The sequence below is a fragment of the Trichomycterus rosablanca genome, chromosome 6 (genome assembly GCF_030014385.1).
Source record: "Trichomycterus rosablanca isolate fTriRos1 chromosome 6, fTriRos1.hap1, whole genome shotgun sequence".
NCBI lineage: Eukaryota > Metazoa > Chordata > Actinopteri > Siluriformes > Trichomycteridae > Trichomycterus > Trichomycterus rosablanca.
The window spans coordinates 44,387,057-44,405,338 of NC_085993.1; the positions used below are offsets into that span (position 1 = coordinate 44,387,057).

At 39.0% G+C, this 18,282-nt stretch overlaps 1 protein-coding gene across 1 annotated transcript; it reads right to left on the reverse strand.

Annotated features, from left to right (window-relative positions):
• Positions 1 to 2,283: 2,283 nt before the first annotated feature.
• Positions 2,284 to 16,823, reverse strand: LOC134317336 (transmembrane protease serine 9-like). Its single transcript, XM_062998149.1, has 13 exons — positions 16,775 to 16,823; positions 15,345 to 15,365; positions 14,995 to 15,154; positions 14,617 to 14,885; positions 12,635 to 12,780; positions 12,032 to 12,207; positions 11,421 to 11,440; positions 7,853 to 7,950; positions 5,078 to 5,129; positions 4,766 to 4,925; positions 4,384 to 4,652; positions 2,725 to 2,870; positions 2,284 to 2,469 (listed from the first exon to the last, which is right to left on the reverse strand). The coding sequence occupies exons 1-13, from the start codon at positions 16,821 to 16,823 to the stop codon at positions 2,284 to 2,286; spliced, it is 1,752 nt and encodes a 583-aa protein (XP_062854219.1).
• Positions 16,824 to 18,282: the final 1,459 nt, after the last annotated feature.

The following is an 18,282-nucleotide window of genomic DNA, read 5'->3' on the forward strand; positions in this document are numbered from 1 at the left end:
ACAAACAACAACACAAAAATAATCGCGGGTTATTGGATAACGCGCTTTGGAGGCTGCCCTCAGCGCTTGCGTGCAGATATAGGTACTGCGACCCGTGCTTCTCTGAACTTACACGCACGCCTACGACGGCTGCACACTCTTTTGACTTTATTCTCATAATCATTTCGACTTTAATCTCGAAATAATTTTAACTTTATTCTTATTATCATTTTGACTTCATTCTCGAAATTGAAACTTAAACAACCTTATTCTCAAAATCAAAACTTAAAAATATTTTTTTAACAGTGGCCCTAATCCGCCGTTGTAGAAATAACAGGTGGGTCTTTATTTTTTATTTTCCTTCATGAAAATTAGACTAAAGCTAAACAAAGACTAAAAAGTAAAGATGAAAACATAAAGCTAAAAACTGCAATCCACTAAACAACAACGATCAACAAGCTGATGCAAAAGTAAGGCAAAACTGGCCACAAACCAACACCAAGCTAACACTGATACTGACCATTTTTGTTTAAGTAAATTGAAGTTAGGACTGCAAACCTATCACAGCATACTACTAAATACAGTATGTTAATGAGCATGAAAATTTAGTCGTACAACTTACCATATATGAAACAGCATATTTTAAAATCTGTAATGCTATCAGCCAGCATGTGGGCTTTATTAAAATAATAAAAAATATTGATAGCTTAGGTTAAGTATGCTGATATTTAAATATGCAGTACCATGTACTGTCAACATCACACTGTTCTTGGTCTCTCCCTTTACTTATTTTAGGCCTATTCTTTATTTACTGTGTGTTCATTGAGTCTTTTATATTTAACAGCACTGTGTATATTGTATTGTTTGCTTTTATGTCCTGCAATGCACCATGATCCTGGAGGAATGTTGTTTCATTTCAATTGGTACTCAATTGGTATTTAACTGAAATGTCAATAAAGCTTTTAGTTGAATAAAGGAAACATGATATGTTTTCTTTGTCGCATTGAACGTATTTGTGTGGAGTATTACTCACGGGAACATTTCAGAGGAGTGGAGGTCACTTCAGGTTCCATTTACTTTTTTCTGTTAAGGGTTGCTGTAGCAACAGGCTGAGAATGTCAGCCACAGATTCCAGCTCCTCCTAGGGGATCCCCAGGCATTTCCAAGCCAACTGTGAGATATAATCCCTTTAGCAGGTCCTGGGTCTGCCCCGGGGTCTCCGTCAATAAAGAGGTCTTGAAGAGCTTTAGTGGGAGCTGACGAGAGTGCATTCTTGTAAGATGCCCAAACCACCTACCTCAACTGGCTCCTCTCATTTGGCTAAGCGAACTCATTTCTGCTGCTTGTACTTGCAACCTTACTCTTTCAGTCATTACCCAAAGCTCATGACCATAGGTGAGGATAGGTATGTAGATTGTTCTAAGCCCCTGCCATACCACCAAGATACAATGACTGGTTTTACTGCTTTTTACAAAATGTCCCAACTTTTCCAGAAATAGTGTTTGTATTTAAGCCAAACTATAACTGATCTTAATCTTCATATACCTGTTAACACACCACATATGACAAAAATGATGACACAGATGACACAGGAAACAAGAAGCTCATGCAGCAGAACATTTTAATGGCTAGTTAAGGTCGGGTGACAGGGTAACCCCCCCCCAAAGTAATTTTTAGACTGATAGTTTAACAATTATTATTAGAAGTGTTAATATATATGAGCATGGGCTAATAGAGTCTTCAGCGCTTTGTCCAGTGGGCTAATAGAGCAATTCTCATCCACTGTACCTGCACCAACAATAAACACACATTAGAAGAAAGTAACATTTTAATAAACCCTGTAATTACCCCTTTAACCCAACTGACAATACTACATCCTATTCAGGGTCAAGGTGAGTCCAATTCACTGGGCCAGACGGGGGAAACACCCTGGACAGGTAGCCAGTCCATCACAGGGCAAAACACACACATTAACACACACACACACACACTTATACTTGGGGCAATTTTATTAGCACTAATTAACCTGATTTCATGTCTTTGAAACCCATGCAGATACATGCAAACTCCACACAGAAAAGACCCGGACTGCTCCACTTGGAAATCGAACCCAGAACCTTCTTGCTGTGAGGCGACAGTGCTACCCACCGAGCCACCCTAGCAGCTAACAGTACAACACAAAACTAACAGATCTGCTTTGTGTAACATAATAATAATTGTATTGCACATTGTTATGGCAAAGCTTTGAACTGGGTCAACAAAACATTAAGGCCTATTGATCTGTGTGTATATCTTACTTTTACACTAGTAAAACTGGATAAAGCCAGGGAGGTTTTGTTTGATTGTGCTGGAGATCCAGGTCTGGTACCTGGCCACATTTGTATACACACCAGGATAGTTTTTCCAGGCACAACCTATACCCCAGCTAGTAACCCCAGGCTGAATCCAGGTTGCACCCATTTTTGTCACCATTGGACCACCAGAGTCACCCTTCAAGACAAAAAAAGATAGGCATAGTGGGAAATATGTAATATTACTACTATGGAAACTACAATAATTGCTTTACAAAATAATACAAGTATTAAATAAAATATTAATCATTATTAATTATACCGGGTCATACTGTTTGCTAAAATGTCTTTGTACTTTCTTACTCCCTTTGGATTATCAGATCCAACCTTGCATTTGTTGTTGTATATTTATTAAATTTTTCTTAATGTTTGATTTGTGAATTGGTAAGCCTACCTGGCAGGTGTCCCTGCCGCCTTCCAAATAGCCAGCACACATCATGTTTCTGGTAATAGATCCAACTCCCAGTTTTTCATCACAAAGTTTTCTGCTAACCAGAGGCACTACTGCTTGCTGTAGCACACCTGGATTAGGCAGAGATACTGTAAACACACACACACACACAATTAGGGTTATTAGTTAATACATGTGTATTTGTTTTGGTTTAAGTTGGGTCATTAAAAATCAGCTACTACCCCATGTGCATATTTGTTCTTAAATCATCAATCCACTTTAGGACTACTGTGAGCAACTGGTAATAATATTCCAAATTATTTTTGGCAGGAACACTTGAGTTCCAAAGACTAATGCCTTGTTCACACTACACGATTGTTGCCCTGATTTTCGCTCGCCGACTGGTCGGCGCTAGATTTGCTCTCTATCGCTTTGTGTGAACTACTCAACAACTTGATCTGAGCGGCCTGAAGAAATATATCTAGCTTGTCAAATATCTGGATATGAGTTGCCCGACAGGCAATGAGTCCTTTGTCGAACAGCCAATGAGAACGCAAGATAGGTGTGAGGGGAAACGCAGGGGAGGAGTTGTGAAAATATGGGACAGGGGCATAATATAGTTTATATCAGAATACATCGGCACACACAAGTTTTACAGTATTTCTGACCTTATGATTCTCTACAAAACATAACACCAACGTTGCACTGCAAAAAAATATTTATTAACCTCCAACTCACTATAGAACAATCCATGCTGTTCACGTAGCTAAATCAACTTGGATTCATTTATTTTTTCCTTCTTGTTTTTACGCTGCACATCAGCGCACAAACTTTGATCACTCGCTACTTGTTGATGTGCATTTTTGGCCGTGGTATCATTAAACCTTTCGTCACTTCTCGCGTGTGTCTTCGTGACAAAACGTAGTTTGGGAGACCAGAGAAGCTCGTCTGCGATTCCAGTTGGTGATAGATCGTGTAGTGTGAAACCCCCTATCGCCGATCAGTCGACTTACAGTACTGTAACAGTATATTGTCTAAGCAATTGAGGGTTAAGGGCCTTGCTCAGTTGCAACCTGGCAGTGGTGGGGCTTGAACCAGCGACCTTTTGATTACTAGTCCAGTACCTTAACCGCTAGGCTACAACTGCCCCTACTTAATTTACATAATTAGCATTTATATAATCTTTTAAATAATTAAATAAATACATTTATATGAACTCATACACCATTTAGCAATGGGTGTGCTGGGGTCAGTGATAGCTCAGTGGTTAAGGTACTGGACTAGTGAACAGAAGGTTGCCGGTTCAAGCCCCACCACCACCAAGTTGCCACTGTTGGGTCCCTGAGCAAGACCCTTAACCCTCAATTGCTCACTGTGTTCCGCTCACTGTGTAAGTCGCTTTGGATAAAAGTGTCTGCTAAATGCTGAAAATGTAATGTAAATGGAAACATTTATTATTAACTTCAATAGTTAGGAGGGGTGTCCACATACTTTTGTTTGGCAGTGCAGTGTTTATAGTTCTCAACAGTGTAAGTATACTTTTGACCTCAACTGCAAGTGTAATAAAGCATTGCTGACAAGTAAAGTACCAAAGTACTTAGTATTTGTACTTTGCTTGTGTGTGTGTGTGTGTGTGTGTGTTTGTATGTGTGTAGACATTACCCCCAGATTCAATGTCTCCCCAGCCTGTGATCCAGCATCTAGTGCCAGCAGTAAAAACGCTCTGATCAGAAGGAAGGCACACAGGTCTGATGTAGTCTGTGAAGACCACAGGGGCATCCAGGAGCAGCAGGGTGATGTCGTTGTCCTTTGTAATGTCATTGTAATTGGGGTGCTTGATCACTTCAATAACCCCCCTCGAGAGCTCGTTGGGATTTAATTGGTCCTGAGTCTGTCTTCCCAAGTAAACAACCAGGTCATCAGTGTTTGTACTAAAAAAAAAAAGTTAAGAAAAAAAAAAGATTGACAAAAAGATCAAATGTTTTGGTACTTTTATTTAAAAGTGGCTGAATGTTTTGTACAGAACTGAGTTTGTGACACTTACTCGTCGAAGCAGTGAGCTGCTGTTAAAACCCATTTATTGTTAATAAGGGATCCTCCACAGAAATGAAAGCCTCTGTGTAAACTAACCTGCCACGGCCAGGAACCTGGAATGGCATTCTTTCCACCCACAATACGGGGGTTTAAAGGTGCCCGACCACATACTGAGAAAAAAAGATACTGTTACTGCTATAATCAAATGCATAATTTGTGTTTTTGTGTTTTCTTTCTTATGAAGTCCTTGTCCATCTAGAATGCCAACCAAATATCTACTGCAGCCGCTTTATGATATAGAGAAAAGAAAAGTAGTACCTACCATTCAGCTGACCAAGAGAACCTGCAATAATACAGAGCAAATACCTTAGTGACTAAGACAGCAATAAATGTACTGTATATACACTGATTAGGCATAACATTATGACCACCTTTCTAATATTGTGTTGGTCCCCCTTTTGCTGCCCTATACGCAACAAACTGTGATGCACTTTGTATTCTGACACCTTTCTATCAGAACCAGCATTAACTTCTTCAGCAATTTGAGCTACAGTAGCTCGTCTGTTGGATCGGACCAGCTTTGCTCCCCACATGCATCAGTGAGCCTTGGCCACCCATGACCCTGTCGCCAGTTTACCACTGTTCCGTCCTTGGACCACTTTTGATAGGTACTGACCACTGCACAACACCCCACAAGAGCTGCAGTTTTGGAGATGCTCCGACCCAGTCGTCTAGCCATCACAATTTGTTCCTTGTCAAACTCGCTCAAATCCAGCAATAACAGCAAAAATGCTAAATACAAAAATAATACATAAATGTGCAAATAGGACACATTTGTATTTTTCAATTATATCAACAACATATTTTACCTCGAATTAATTGTTTTAGTTTCATGATTCCTTTACCTCCCCCTGTAGATTATTGGGCTACACTCTCTCAAACTTTGTCCTTATAAATTTGGAATGGCGAAAGTCCCCGGATAAAATTATCCACCTTGCAAAGATGCAAGTCTGATGGTGGTCTTGCATTCCCAAATTTTAAGATATATGCTCAGGCCTTCACCCTGCGACCCTTGTTAGTCTGGTTAAATCTGAATATATCAACCTCTTGGCATTCAGTGGAAGAATCTCTTATAGCTCCCTACAGGTTACAAGATCTTGTATTTTGCGATGTTCCTACTAGATACTGCAAACTGTATCTCATAACAACATGGTCCTGAAAATAATTGTTCACAAAAAATATATCAACAACATATCAAATTGAAGCAAAACCAGAACCATGGGATTTTTTCACCAAAACGTGCCTATAATAAATGTTCCTGCATTGCACAGAATTTTGTCAAAATGAAAATGCTTGTAAAATGATCATGTATGTAATCAGAAACTGATTTCTGTTCTGATTTGGTGGATAATTATCTGTTTATCTTACATGCATGGTTTAAGTGGCAGTATGATACTTTGTGTGGACATTTACACTAGCAGAAAATTCGGTGCATGATGTCCCCATGTGACTTTTTTAATAAAAACAATTCTTATATATATATATATATATATATATTTATTTATTTAAAATGTGTATTTTTTTTATTGAACAAGTCTAACATTCTTGACCAATTAATCACACAATTATTTTAATATTATGATTTCACTGTAAAAAATATACATTTCTAAACACAGATACTTGATCAGACAATACTGTATATTATTACACATGTTGTGTATGTCTTACCTGTTACAAGTAAAAACAGGGTCACTAGCGCAGCCTCCAACCATAGCATCTCTGCACTTAACCCTCTTATCTGTTAAGACTGAATGGCTTTACTTGTCACTCCATTTACATATTATATATTTTTCTGAACCAGTATGTTTCTTGTTTGCTTTCTAACCAATCATATTCCATTTCATCACATTCACCTCCTCCATGTTTGATCTTATTCAGTCACTGACTGAACAATAATTTCAGGTGTATAAAAGATAAAATGAAATGAAAACAAAAACTGTGTATGTCTGGCATAAAAGATCATGTAGGTGCAAGGTTTAGTGCAGTGTAAGGGCATACCAGAAACCTTTCAGTAGGATGATTAAAAATAGCACTTAGTATGAACTCCACAAGACATCTGAAGTAGTCCTGTTTATATTCTGATTCACTGTTACCCCTTTTCCACCGACGCGGATCCGGCCCCGTTCCGGTTCGCATACCTGATTTTGAACCAGTTCTGCGTGTTTCCACCAAACAAAATAGAGGTTCCAGACAGCGAACTAGTGTTCTAATCTGGCACCACAGAATACTTGGTTTTTCAGCGCGAACCGTGACGTCATCTGTGGGCGTGTCACAGTGTAGAGGTTTGGATGCTTTCACATGCGAAGCTGCTAAACCTCTTTGGTGCTAAACATTTTTTTTTTTTTAAGTTTACCTGATTAAATTTTGAGCCTTTTTGCTGCTGATATTTTCAAAGCAATTAACTTTGTGTTATGACCTGGACAGTACGAAAAACGCTTAACGGGAAAAATAAAAAGTAATGTGGCTTGTTGTACTAAAACAATGACCGCTGAATTTGGGCAGTACAGAGAACCTATAGCACCTATAACCAGTAATAACGGAGAGAAGTTTAGTGTTCTGATATTCAGAACCCCGAGCTGCAAAACCACTACACGTGAAGTTAATACAGCTACACACAGATACAGGTGGAGCTTTTAGAGTTAATTTGATGGTTATTTTACACAAATGGATGTTCGTGTCATGGAACTTTAGTGATGTTTTATTGCTCAAGCCGAGCGCTGAGCAAATCGGCTAAAGGGTCGCACTTCTCACGTCAGTGAACTAAAGAAAACAACAACTACGACAAACACGTCTACGTCTTCTTATCACCTATAGCTGATCGAAGCTTTTTGCATAAAAACGAACATCTGTAACAACAGCAAATAATCTACACACTTTGCCATCACATCACTACTGGTGGAAACGCGGGTCGGTTCTCTACAAAACACCAAGGTTCGAAGAAACCTGAACAGAACCGGTTCAAGAACCAGGGTTCTTTTGGTGGAAAAGCGCTATTTGTGTTGTGAGGATTTTACTTTATCACCAGAATTAAAATTACCTGCAATTTGTAGTTGGTTTGTAGCTTGTCTCTTCTCAGACTTACGGATGGGTTTTCATCATGGCGGCATGGGTGCACCTCATGCTGTTTTGGAGATACTGACCATAACAAGATGGTCCTTATCAAAGACACTCAGGTCTTTATTTCTAATCATCATTGTCTAACAAAGGTTTCCAGTGACCTATGCTTTATTAATTATAGTATTTACATTTACATTTGCAGCATTAACTATCCAAAACAACTTTAGAGTTTGAGCAATTGAGGGTTGAGAGCCTTGCTCAGGGGCCCACAGGAGTTTCATCCTTGACTTTGGTTGTGTCCAGTGGTGGTGTGGTGTTATGCTGGAAGATTTCTAGAGTTTTGTTGCTGCCACTATATATATACAGTGTATCACAAAAGTGAGTACACCCCTCACATTTCTGCAAATATTTTATTATATCTTTTCATGGGACAACACTATAGAAATAAAACTTGGATATAACTTAGAGTAGTCAGTGTACAACTTGTATAGCAGTGTAGATTTACTGTCTTTTGAAAATAACTCAACACACAGCCATTAATGTCTAAATGGCTGGCAACATAAGTGAGTACACCCCACAGTGAACATGTCCAAATTGTGCCCAAATGTGTCAATATTTTGTGTGACCACCATTATTATCCAACACTGCCTTAACCCTCCTAGGCGTGGAATTCACCAGAGCTGCACAGGTTGCTACTGGATTCCTCTTCCACTCCTCCATGATGACATCACGGAGCTGGTGGATGTTAGACACCTTGAACTCCTCCACCTTCCACTTGAGGATGCGCCACAGGTGCTCAATTGGGTTTAGTCCATCACCTTTACCTTCAGCTTCCTCAGCAAGGCAGTTGTCATCTTGGAGGTTGTGTTTGGGGTCGTTATCCTGTTGGACGTTATCCTGCAGTTTTCGAAGGGAGGGGATCATGCTCTGTTTCAGAATGTCACAGTACATGTTGGAATTCATGTTTCCCTCAATGAACTGCAGCTCCCCAGTGCCAGCAACACTCATGCAGCCCAAGACCATGATGCTACCACCACCATGCTTGACTGTAGGCAAGATACAGTTGTCTTGGTACTTCTCACCAGGGCGCCGCCACACATGCTGGACACCATCTGAGCCAAACAAGTTTATCTTGGTCTCGTCAGACCACAGGGCATTCCCGTAATCCATGTTCTTGGACTGCTTGTCTTCAGCAAACTGTTTGCGGGCTTTCTTGTGCGTCAGCTTCCTTCTGGGATGATGACCATGCAGACCGAGTTGATGCAGTGTGCGGCGTATGGTCTGAACACTGACAGGCTGACCTCCCACGTCTTCAACCTCTGCAGCAATGCTGGCAGCACTCATGTGTCTATTTTTTAAAGCCAACCTCTGGATATGATGCCGAACACGTGGACTCAACTTCTTTGGTCGACCCTGGCGAAGCCTGTTCCGAGTGGAACCTGTCCTGGAAAACCGCTGTATCACCTTGGCCACCATGCTGTAGCTCAGTTTCAGGGTGTTAGCAATCTTCTTATAGCCCAGGCCATCTTTGTGGAGAGCAGCAATTCTATTTCTCACATCCTCAGAGAGTTCTTTGCCATGAGGTGCCATGTTGAATATCCAGTGGCCAGTATGAGAGAATTGTACCCAAAACACCAAATTTAACAGCCCTGCTCCCCATTTACACCTGGGACCTTGACACATGACACCAGGGAGGGACAACGACACATTTGGGCACAATTTGGACATGTTCACTGTGGGGTGTACTCACTTATGTTGCCAGCTATTTAGACATTAATGGCTGTGTGTTGAGTTATTTTCAGAAGACAGTAAATCTACACTGCTATACAAGCTGTACACTGACTACTCTAAGTTATATCCAAGTTTCATGTCTATAGTGTTGTCCCATGAAAATATATAATGAAATATTTGCAGAAATGTGAGGGGTGTACTCACTTTTGTGATACACTGTATATACTGTGTATATATACTGTATATATATATATAAATATATATATATATATATATATATATATATATATATATACTGATCAGCCATAACATTAAAACCACCTGCTTGTTTCTCCACTGACTCTCCATTTTATCAGCTCCACGTACCATATAGAAGAACTTTGTAGTTCTACAATAACTGACTGTAGTCCATCTATTCTTCTACATACTGTTTTAGTCTGCTTTCACCGTGTTCTTCAATGGTCAGGACCCCCACAGGACCACCACAGAGCAGGTATTATTTAGGTGGTGGATCATTCTCAGCACTGCAGTGACACTGACATGGTGGTGGTGTGTTAGTGTGTGTTGTACTGGTATGAGTGGATGAGACACAGCAGCGCTGCTGGAGTTTTTAAATACCGTGTCCACTCACTGTCCACTCTATTAGACACTCCTACCTAGTTGGTCCACCTTGTATATGTAAAATCAGAGACAGTCGCTCATCTATTGCTGCTGTTTGAGTTGGTCATCTTCTAGACCTTCATCAGTGGTCACAGGACACTGCGCACAGGGCGCTGTTGGCTGGATTTTTTTGGTTGGTGGACTATTCTCAGTCCAGCAGTGACAGTGAGGTGTTTAAAACCTTCAGGGCCGCTCAGGTGGCGCAGCGGTAAAAACACATGCTGCAACCAGAGCTGGGATCTCGAATACATCGTATCGAATCTCAGCTCTGCCTTGCTGGCTGAGGCTGAGCGGTCACATGAACAACGATTGTCCTGTTGTTCAGATGGGCGGGACTAAGCCGGATAAGGGTCTCTCTCTGTCAGGGACCTCTGCTGGCTGATTAAAGGCGCCTACACAGAGATGAGGAAAGAGTGGGGTGTCTCTCCGTACACAAAGCTAGCTGGCACAACACTCGTCAATGTGTGGGTGATATGATGCATACGGCTTGCTGCCCACGTGTCGGAGGGGGCGTGGGTTAGCTTCGATCTCCTCGGTCAGAGCAGGGATTGGCATAGGCAGAGAGGAAGCACGATGCAATTGGGCAATTGGACGCGCTACAGGGGGGGAGAAAATGCTTAAAAAAAAACAACAAAAAAAACTTCAGCAGCGCTACTGTGTCCGATCCACTCATACCAGCACAACACACACTAACACACCACCACCATGTCAGTGTCACTGCAGTGCTGAGAATGACCCACCACCCAAATAATACCTGTAGTACTCTGTAGTAGTCCTAGGAGAGTCCTGACCATTGAAGGACAGCATGAAAGGGTGCTAACAAAGCATCCAGAGAAACAGATGGACTACAGTCAGTAATTGTAGAACTACAAAGTGCTTCTATAAGGTAAGTGAAGCCGATAAAATGGACAGTGAGTGTAGAAACAAGGAGGTGGTTTTAATGTTATGGCTGATCGGTGTATAAAGAAAAAAAGCATAATTTGTATATATTTACAAAATAAAATGAATTGGTCCATGAAAATATTGGAAATTATTTCGTTATACTTTTGGCAGTTAAAGATAGATTCAAAAGAATGAACAAATCACAGATTTTTGGTTTCACTGCTGTATTTTTGTATTTACGCTGTATACTGTTTGTATTTAAGCCAAACTATTACTGGTCTCAATCTTCTTATACCTGTAAACACACCACATATGACAAAAATGATGACACAGGAAACAAGAGGATCATGCAGCAGAACATTTTAATGGCTAGCTAAGGTTTGGTGACATAAGCAGTGGCGGATGCAGATGCAGTATGTCTGCTCCCCACAATAGTTTACCAATTATTAGGTGTACACATATAATTATATGTTGGGCTAATAGAATTGTCAGTCGTGGCATCAATTCTTGTCCACTGTACCTGCACAAACAAAAAACACACATCAGAAGAAAGTAACAGCAAGAAGGCTCCTTATTTTATTATACTGTAATAAACCCAGTCATGATCCTTTTAACCCAATTAACAACACTGTAAAATGATTTATTACACCAATCCATCACAGGACAAATACACTCACACACTCAATTTTGGATCCTCAGTTAACCTGACTGCATGTCTATGGACTGTGGGGCGACAGTGCTACCCACGAGCCACAGCACTGTCTATTTCTTTTTTGTTTTTGTAATAATTGTACTGCAAGTTGTTAAGACAAAGCTTTGAACTGGGTCAACAAAACAATAAGGCGTATTGATCTGTGTGTATGGCTTACCTTTACACTAGTAAAACTGGATGAAGCCAGGCAGGTTTTGTTTAATTATGCCAGTTATCCAGGTCTGGTACCTGGCCACATTTGTATACACACCAGGATAGTTTTTCCAGGCACAGCCTTTTCCCCAGCTAGTAACCCCAGGTTGAATCCAGGTTGCACCCATTTTCGTCACCATTGGACCACCAGAGTCACCCTTTAAAGACAAAGAAAGATAGGTATAGTGGGAAATATTTAATATTACTACTATGGAAACTACTTTACAAAATAATGCTTAAATGTCCTAGTACTTTCTTACTCTGTTTGGATTATCAGGTTGAACCATGAATAATGACCACTGATATCAGGTTGGTATGATTTAATGAAGCAAATAGTCAAGTCAAGTCAACTTTATTTATATAGCGCTTTTTACAATATACATTGTCTCAAAGCAACTTTACAAAATCCAGGACCAACAGATACAAAAACCCCTGTTGAGCAAGCCGAGGGCGACTGTGGCAAGGAATACAATACAATTCAAATACAAATACAATACAAATACAATATGGAATCACAATAAAAATTACATTTGTGGTGTTCTTTACATTTTTCTTAATGTTTGATTTGTGAATTGGTAATCCTACCTGGCAGGTGTCCCTGCCGCCTTCCAAATAGCCAGCACACATCATGTTTCTGGTAATAGATCCAACTCCCAGTTGATTGTCACAAAGTTTTCTGCTAACCAGAGGCACTACTGCTTGCTGTAGCACACCTGGATTAGGCAGCGATACTGTAAACACACACACACACACACACACACACACATACACACACATACACACACAGGGTTATTAGTTACTACATGTGTATTTGTTTGGTTTAGGTTTAGGTTGGGTCACTAAAATCAGCTACTACTCCATGTGCATATTTGTTGTTAAAGTACCAATCCTCTTTACGACTACTGTGAGCAACTGGTAATAATATTCCAAATTATTATTGGCAGGTACACTTGAGTTCCAAAGACTAAGGTGTCACTTCCAGTGGTGTCTCTGGCACAGAAAGCCTGGTAAGGCAAGATAAACTCTGTATGGGCGTTGTGCCATTGAGCAGTATCCAACTCGTCAGTGAAACCACACAGACCTACTTGCTCAATGAATCCAAACACAAACACGCCTTATTATTAAAGTCACAAATGCACACATTAACATACATCTGGAGTTAGCAGACGTGGAGATTGGAATATGAGTGACATCAACAATAATGGCATTTGATCTCACACAACTGGTATATTATCTTGCTATAGATGATCATATTACAAATTCAAAGTTGTCAAGAAGTAACAATTATTGTGGTATTTGACTGTAATAACACATCCAGAGCAACATTTCAGAGCAGAACGCCTTGCATGCCTTAACCTACAGCCAAAATAACACGCCTGTAATAATGCAAAACTGACTCATCAGTGACATTCACTGCTTGAAAAGAAAAGATGCACGATGATCAGAAAAGAAGGAAAGATGCACATGCCCAAACTAGTCCACCAATCTATTAATTAAATGATTTTTTAACTTACATCTCAAATAAATTGAGTTTATTCATTATATTACCTTGCTATTAGTAGTGGCTAACAGAACTGTAATGAGTGTGGCCAGCTATGTAGCAACACCGATACCGTAAGCAGTGTTTACTAAACATCTTGACAGTACTATATAAATAGATTTTTTTATTGCTGCTGTCAGCCTTGGGGCAAACATGACTATGCCCTAGAGCTAATTAGTGAAAGTGTGTTAAACACATGCACAAGTCTTTTTAACTAATCACTTGGTTACATGACGGCTGATTGGGCGGGCCCCTTTGCTCACCAAACTAAAACTGCTAGGCGAAGTACTAGCCTTTAAGTACTGGAATATATCGTACAGCAATACCGCTGTGTTAACATTAAAACATCGAATCAGGCAGAATCTCAGACACATATGAATGTTTTTACAGAACAGTGAAGGAAATACACAATGGTTAATGTTAGATTTTTAGAATGAATGACAATGCATACATTTACCAATTTTGTTAAGTAGAGGATAAACAATTGTAAAACCGTGAGTTCCTCCTTCATGGCAGTAACAGCCTTTTCAAATGATCAAGGAGCGTGTCTGTACGAATTTGTGTGAAGACACTGAATTGCGCTGTAGGTGTATGTGTGTGTGTGTATGTGTGTTTGCCCTGCGATGGACTGGCACCCCGTCCAGGGTGTTACTGTGTGCCTTGCACCCATTGGAAAGTTGAGATAGACTCTAGCAACCCCCTGCGAGCCTAACTGGATAAGCGGTTAAGACAGTGAGTGAGTGAGTAATAACATTTATGTTATCGTTTATATAATCAAATTAATTCATTTATATAAATTCATATACCAGTTAACAATAATTTCCCTGTGGATAAATAAAGTATCTATCTAATAGTGTGGCTGGAACATTAACTTAATAATTAGGGGGGGTGTCCACATACTTTTGGCCTTAACTGCAGGTGTAATTAGGCATTTCGGGCAAGTAAAGTATCAAAGTACTTAGTATTTGTATGTTGCTTCTGTGTGTGTGTGTGTGTGTGTGTGTGTGTGTGTGTGTGTAGACATTACCCCCAGATTCAATGTCTCCCCAGCCTGTGATCCAGCATCTAGTGCCAGCAGTAAAAACGCTCTGATCAGAAGGAAGGCACACAGGTCTGATGTAGTCTGTGAAGACCACAGGGGCATCCAGGAGCAGCAGGGTGATGTCGTTGTCCTTTGTAATGTCATTGTAATTGGGGTGCTTGATCACCTCAATAACCCCCCTCGAGATCTCGTTGGGATTTAATTGGTCCTGAGTCTGTCTTCCCAAGTAAACAACCAGGTCATCAGTGTTTGTACTAAAAAAAAGTAAAGAAACAAAAAGATTGACAAAAAGATCAAATGTTTTGGTACTTTTATTTAAAAGTGGCTGAATGTTTTGTACAGAACTGAGTTTGTGACACTTACTCGTCGAAGCAGTGAGCTGCTGTTAAAACCCATTTATTGTTAATAAGGGATCCTCCACAGAAATGAAAGCCTCTGTGTAAACTAACCTGCCACGGCCAGGAACCTGGAATGGCATTCTTTCCACCCACAATACGGGGGTTTAAAGGTGCACGACCACAGACTAAGAAAAAAAGATACTGTTATTACTAAGTTCAAGTGCATAATTTGTGTTTTTGTGTTTTCTTTCTTATGAAGTCCTTGTTTTGTAGCATCTAGAATGCTAAATACTTGCTGGAAAATATTCTACTGCAGCTGCTTTATGATATATAAAAAAATATATATATATATATATATATATATGTAATACCTACCATTCAGCTGACCAAGAGAACCTGCAGTAGAACAGAGCAAATACTTTAGCATTTTACATGTTTACCAAATACTATGAAGTTTAAATGTCTTAAATTAAATTAAAAGTGTAATGTTCTAAGAAAAAAAAACTATAGGTCTAATACAGTAGATTTATTAATAATTATTTCTACATTATAGTTTATTTATTATAGCACTTTATGTAATTAATGATGGCCCTTTAATCATTTCTTCATTTATTACAATTTTCAGCAGTGCTTGTTTATTCAGAATACATATATTTGTAATAGATTTGGTCTTCTTATTGTTATAAACCCTTTTGTATTAATATCCATAGTTGTAATAAAGTCAAATAATTATTAATTAATTAATTATTAATTTTACAATTAATTAAATAAAATTAAAAAAAATAATTACAAATAAATAAATACATTTTTAATTAAATTAAAAGTGTAATGTCCCGAGAGGAAAAAAAACTATAGGTCTAATAGATTTGTTAATAATTGGTTCTACATTATAGTAATTGTAGTAATTTATGTAATTAATTATGGCCCTTTAATCATTTCTTTATTTATTACCATTTTCAGCAGTGCTTGTTTATTCAGAATACATATATTTTTAATAGATTGGTCTTCTTATTCTTATAAACATTTTGTATTCATATCATTCATATTCAGTTGTAATAATGTCAAATAAATGTAGAACTATTTAGAAAATAAGATAAAAAATCAGGGCAGCAGTTTGTCCCAGTGGGTTGCACTGACGCTTCACAGCAAGAACGTCCTGGGTTCGGCTCCCAGCTGTATGTGTGTGTCATTGTTAAACTGTGAAATGTCGAAGGTTACTGCAAAAATGCTAAATAAAAATAATACAGAAATGTGCAAGTAGGAACATTTGTATTTTTAAATTAGATCAACAACATATTGAACTGAAGCAAGACCAGGACTCCATGATACAAATTAAATAATGGGATTTTTTCACCAGCACGACCCTATAATAAATGTTCCAGCATTGAACAGAATTTTGACCTTGTCAAAAATTATTAGACATAAAAAAATTTAAATGCCTGTTATATAAGGAAACATATGCTGAGCTTTTATTAGAGCATGTAAAAGGGGGTGGGAGGGAATACGCAGCAGATTTAACATTGTTGGTAACGATTTTGCAGGATATGAACATGTATGAAATCATAAACAGAATTCTAACCTAATTTGGTGGTTAATTATCTGTTTAATCTTTTGTGTGGACACTAACACTAGCAGAAAATTCGGTGCATGATGCCCCCATATGACTTTTCTAATAAAAAATTTTTTTTTAATTCTTACACAAAGTTTGACCAATTGACCACGTAATTATTTTAATATTATTAATATACATTTATAAACACAGACACTTGATCAGACAATACTGTATATTATTACAGATGTCTTACCTGTTACAAGTAAGAGCAGGGTCACTAGCGCAGCCCCCAACCGTAGCATATCTGCACTTAAACCTCTACCTGTCAAGAGCAAATGGTTTTATTTGTCACTCCATTCACATATTATATATACATCTGAACCAGTAAGTTCCTTGTTTCTTTTCTACCCAATCATATTCCATTTCATCACATTCACCTCCTCTCTGTTTGTTCTTATGCAGTCACTGACTGGACAAGAATTTCAGGTGTATAACAACTGAAATGGAATGGAAACAAATGAAAACTGTGTATGTTTGGCATAAAAAGATCATGTAGGGTTTAGTGTTAGGGCATACCAGAAACCCTTCAGTAGGATGATTAAAAATAGCACTTAGTATGAACTCCACAAGACATATGGGTCATTGTCATGTTGAAACACCCATTTTAAGGACATTTCTTCTTCGACATAGGGCAACATGATCTCCTCAAGTATTCTAATATATTTAAACTGATCCATGATCCCTCGTATGCGATAAATAGGTGCAACACCATGGTATGAAAAACATCCCCATATCATCATTTTGTACCACCATGCTTTACAAAGTAAATTTTTTGCTATGTAGAAATATCACTTCTACTAAAAATAGTGATTTATCAGGGTAATGATGTTGGACTGCTATTTTTTTGAACACCACTGTAATTATTATTGGTGCTAGGCAGGTGCAGCAGTCTTTTACTCTAGCCCATCATTGCTCAGATTTGGTTTCTCAGCAGTGCTGTTGGCCTGCCAGGCGTGAACACAGACATGATTGGCTATGTCTGAGGTAGGGGGAGAAAGGAGTGACTGAAGCCATGTGATAGATTAGGGCCCTGCTCAAGGTATTCCTGCATTGCGCCCAGTGTTACCCAGTGGAATCAGACCTGCCACGACCCTGACCTAGACAAAGTGGTCGATAAAAATTAAATAAAATGATTGGGATAAATGATCTTATTCACTAATAAAATCATCTGATCTTAAGTAAGAAATTAATAAACAAATTAAATAGTACATTTTAGAGTCTGGTTGTGGATGCTATGCAACATGCACTCTCAGCCTGCCAGACTTGTGTAACACCACTGGCACAAAAGGTCAAGTTTAAATTTATTATCAAAAGTAAACATGTAAGAATGTTGTCAGAACTCATTCTTTAAACATACATGGTTTGCTTTATCTTTTTTGCAGTCTAATATTTTGTGACTGATGGTAACACGACTCTTAACACACGCTTCAGTGCAGCACACCTTGATACATGATCTGTTTGTTGAAAAGTATGTGAACTGGAAAACAGGTTTTTGGTAGTTAGGGGCAAGCCGTAGCCTAGTGGTTATGGCACAGGACTAGTAATCCAAAGGTTGCTGGTTCAAGCCTCACCACTGCTAGGTTGCTGCTGTTGGGCCCTTAATGCCAAGTTCACACTACACGACTTTCCAAGTCGTCAGGTCGCTGTACAGTTCACACTACACGACTGAATCTCTTGCACTCGGGAGTCTTTCAGTCGGTG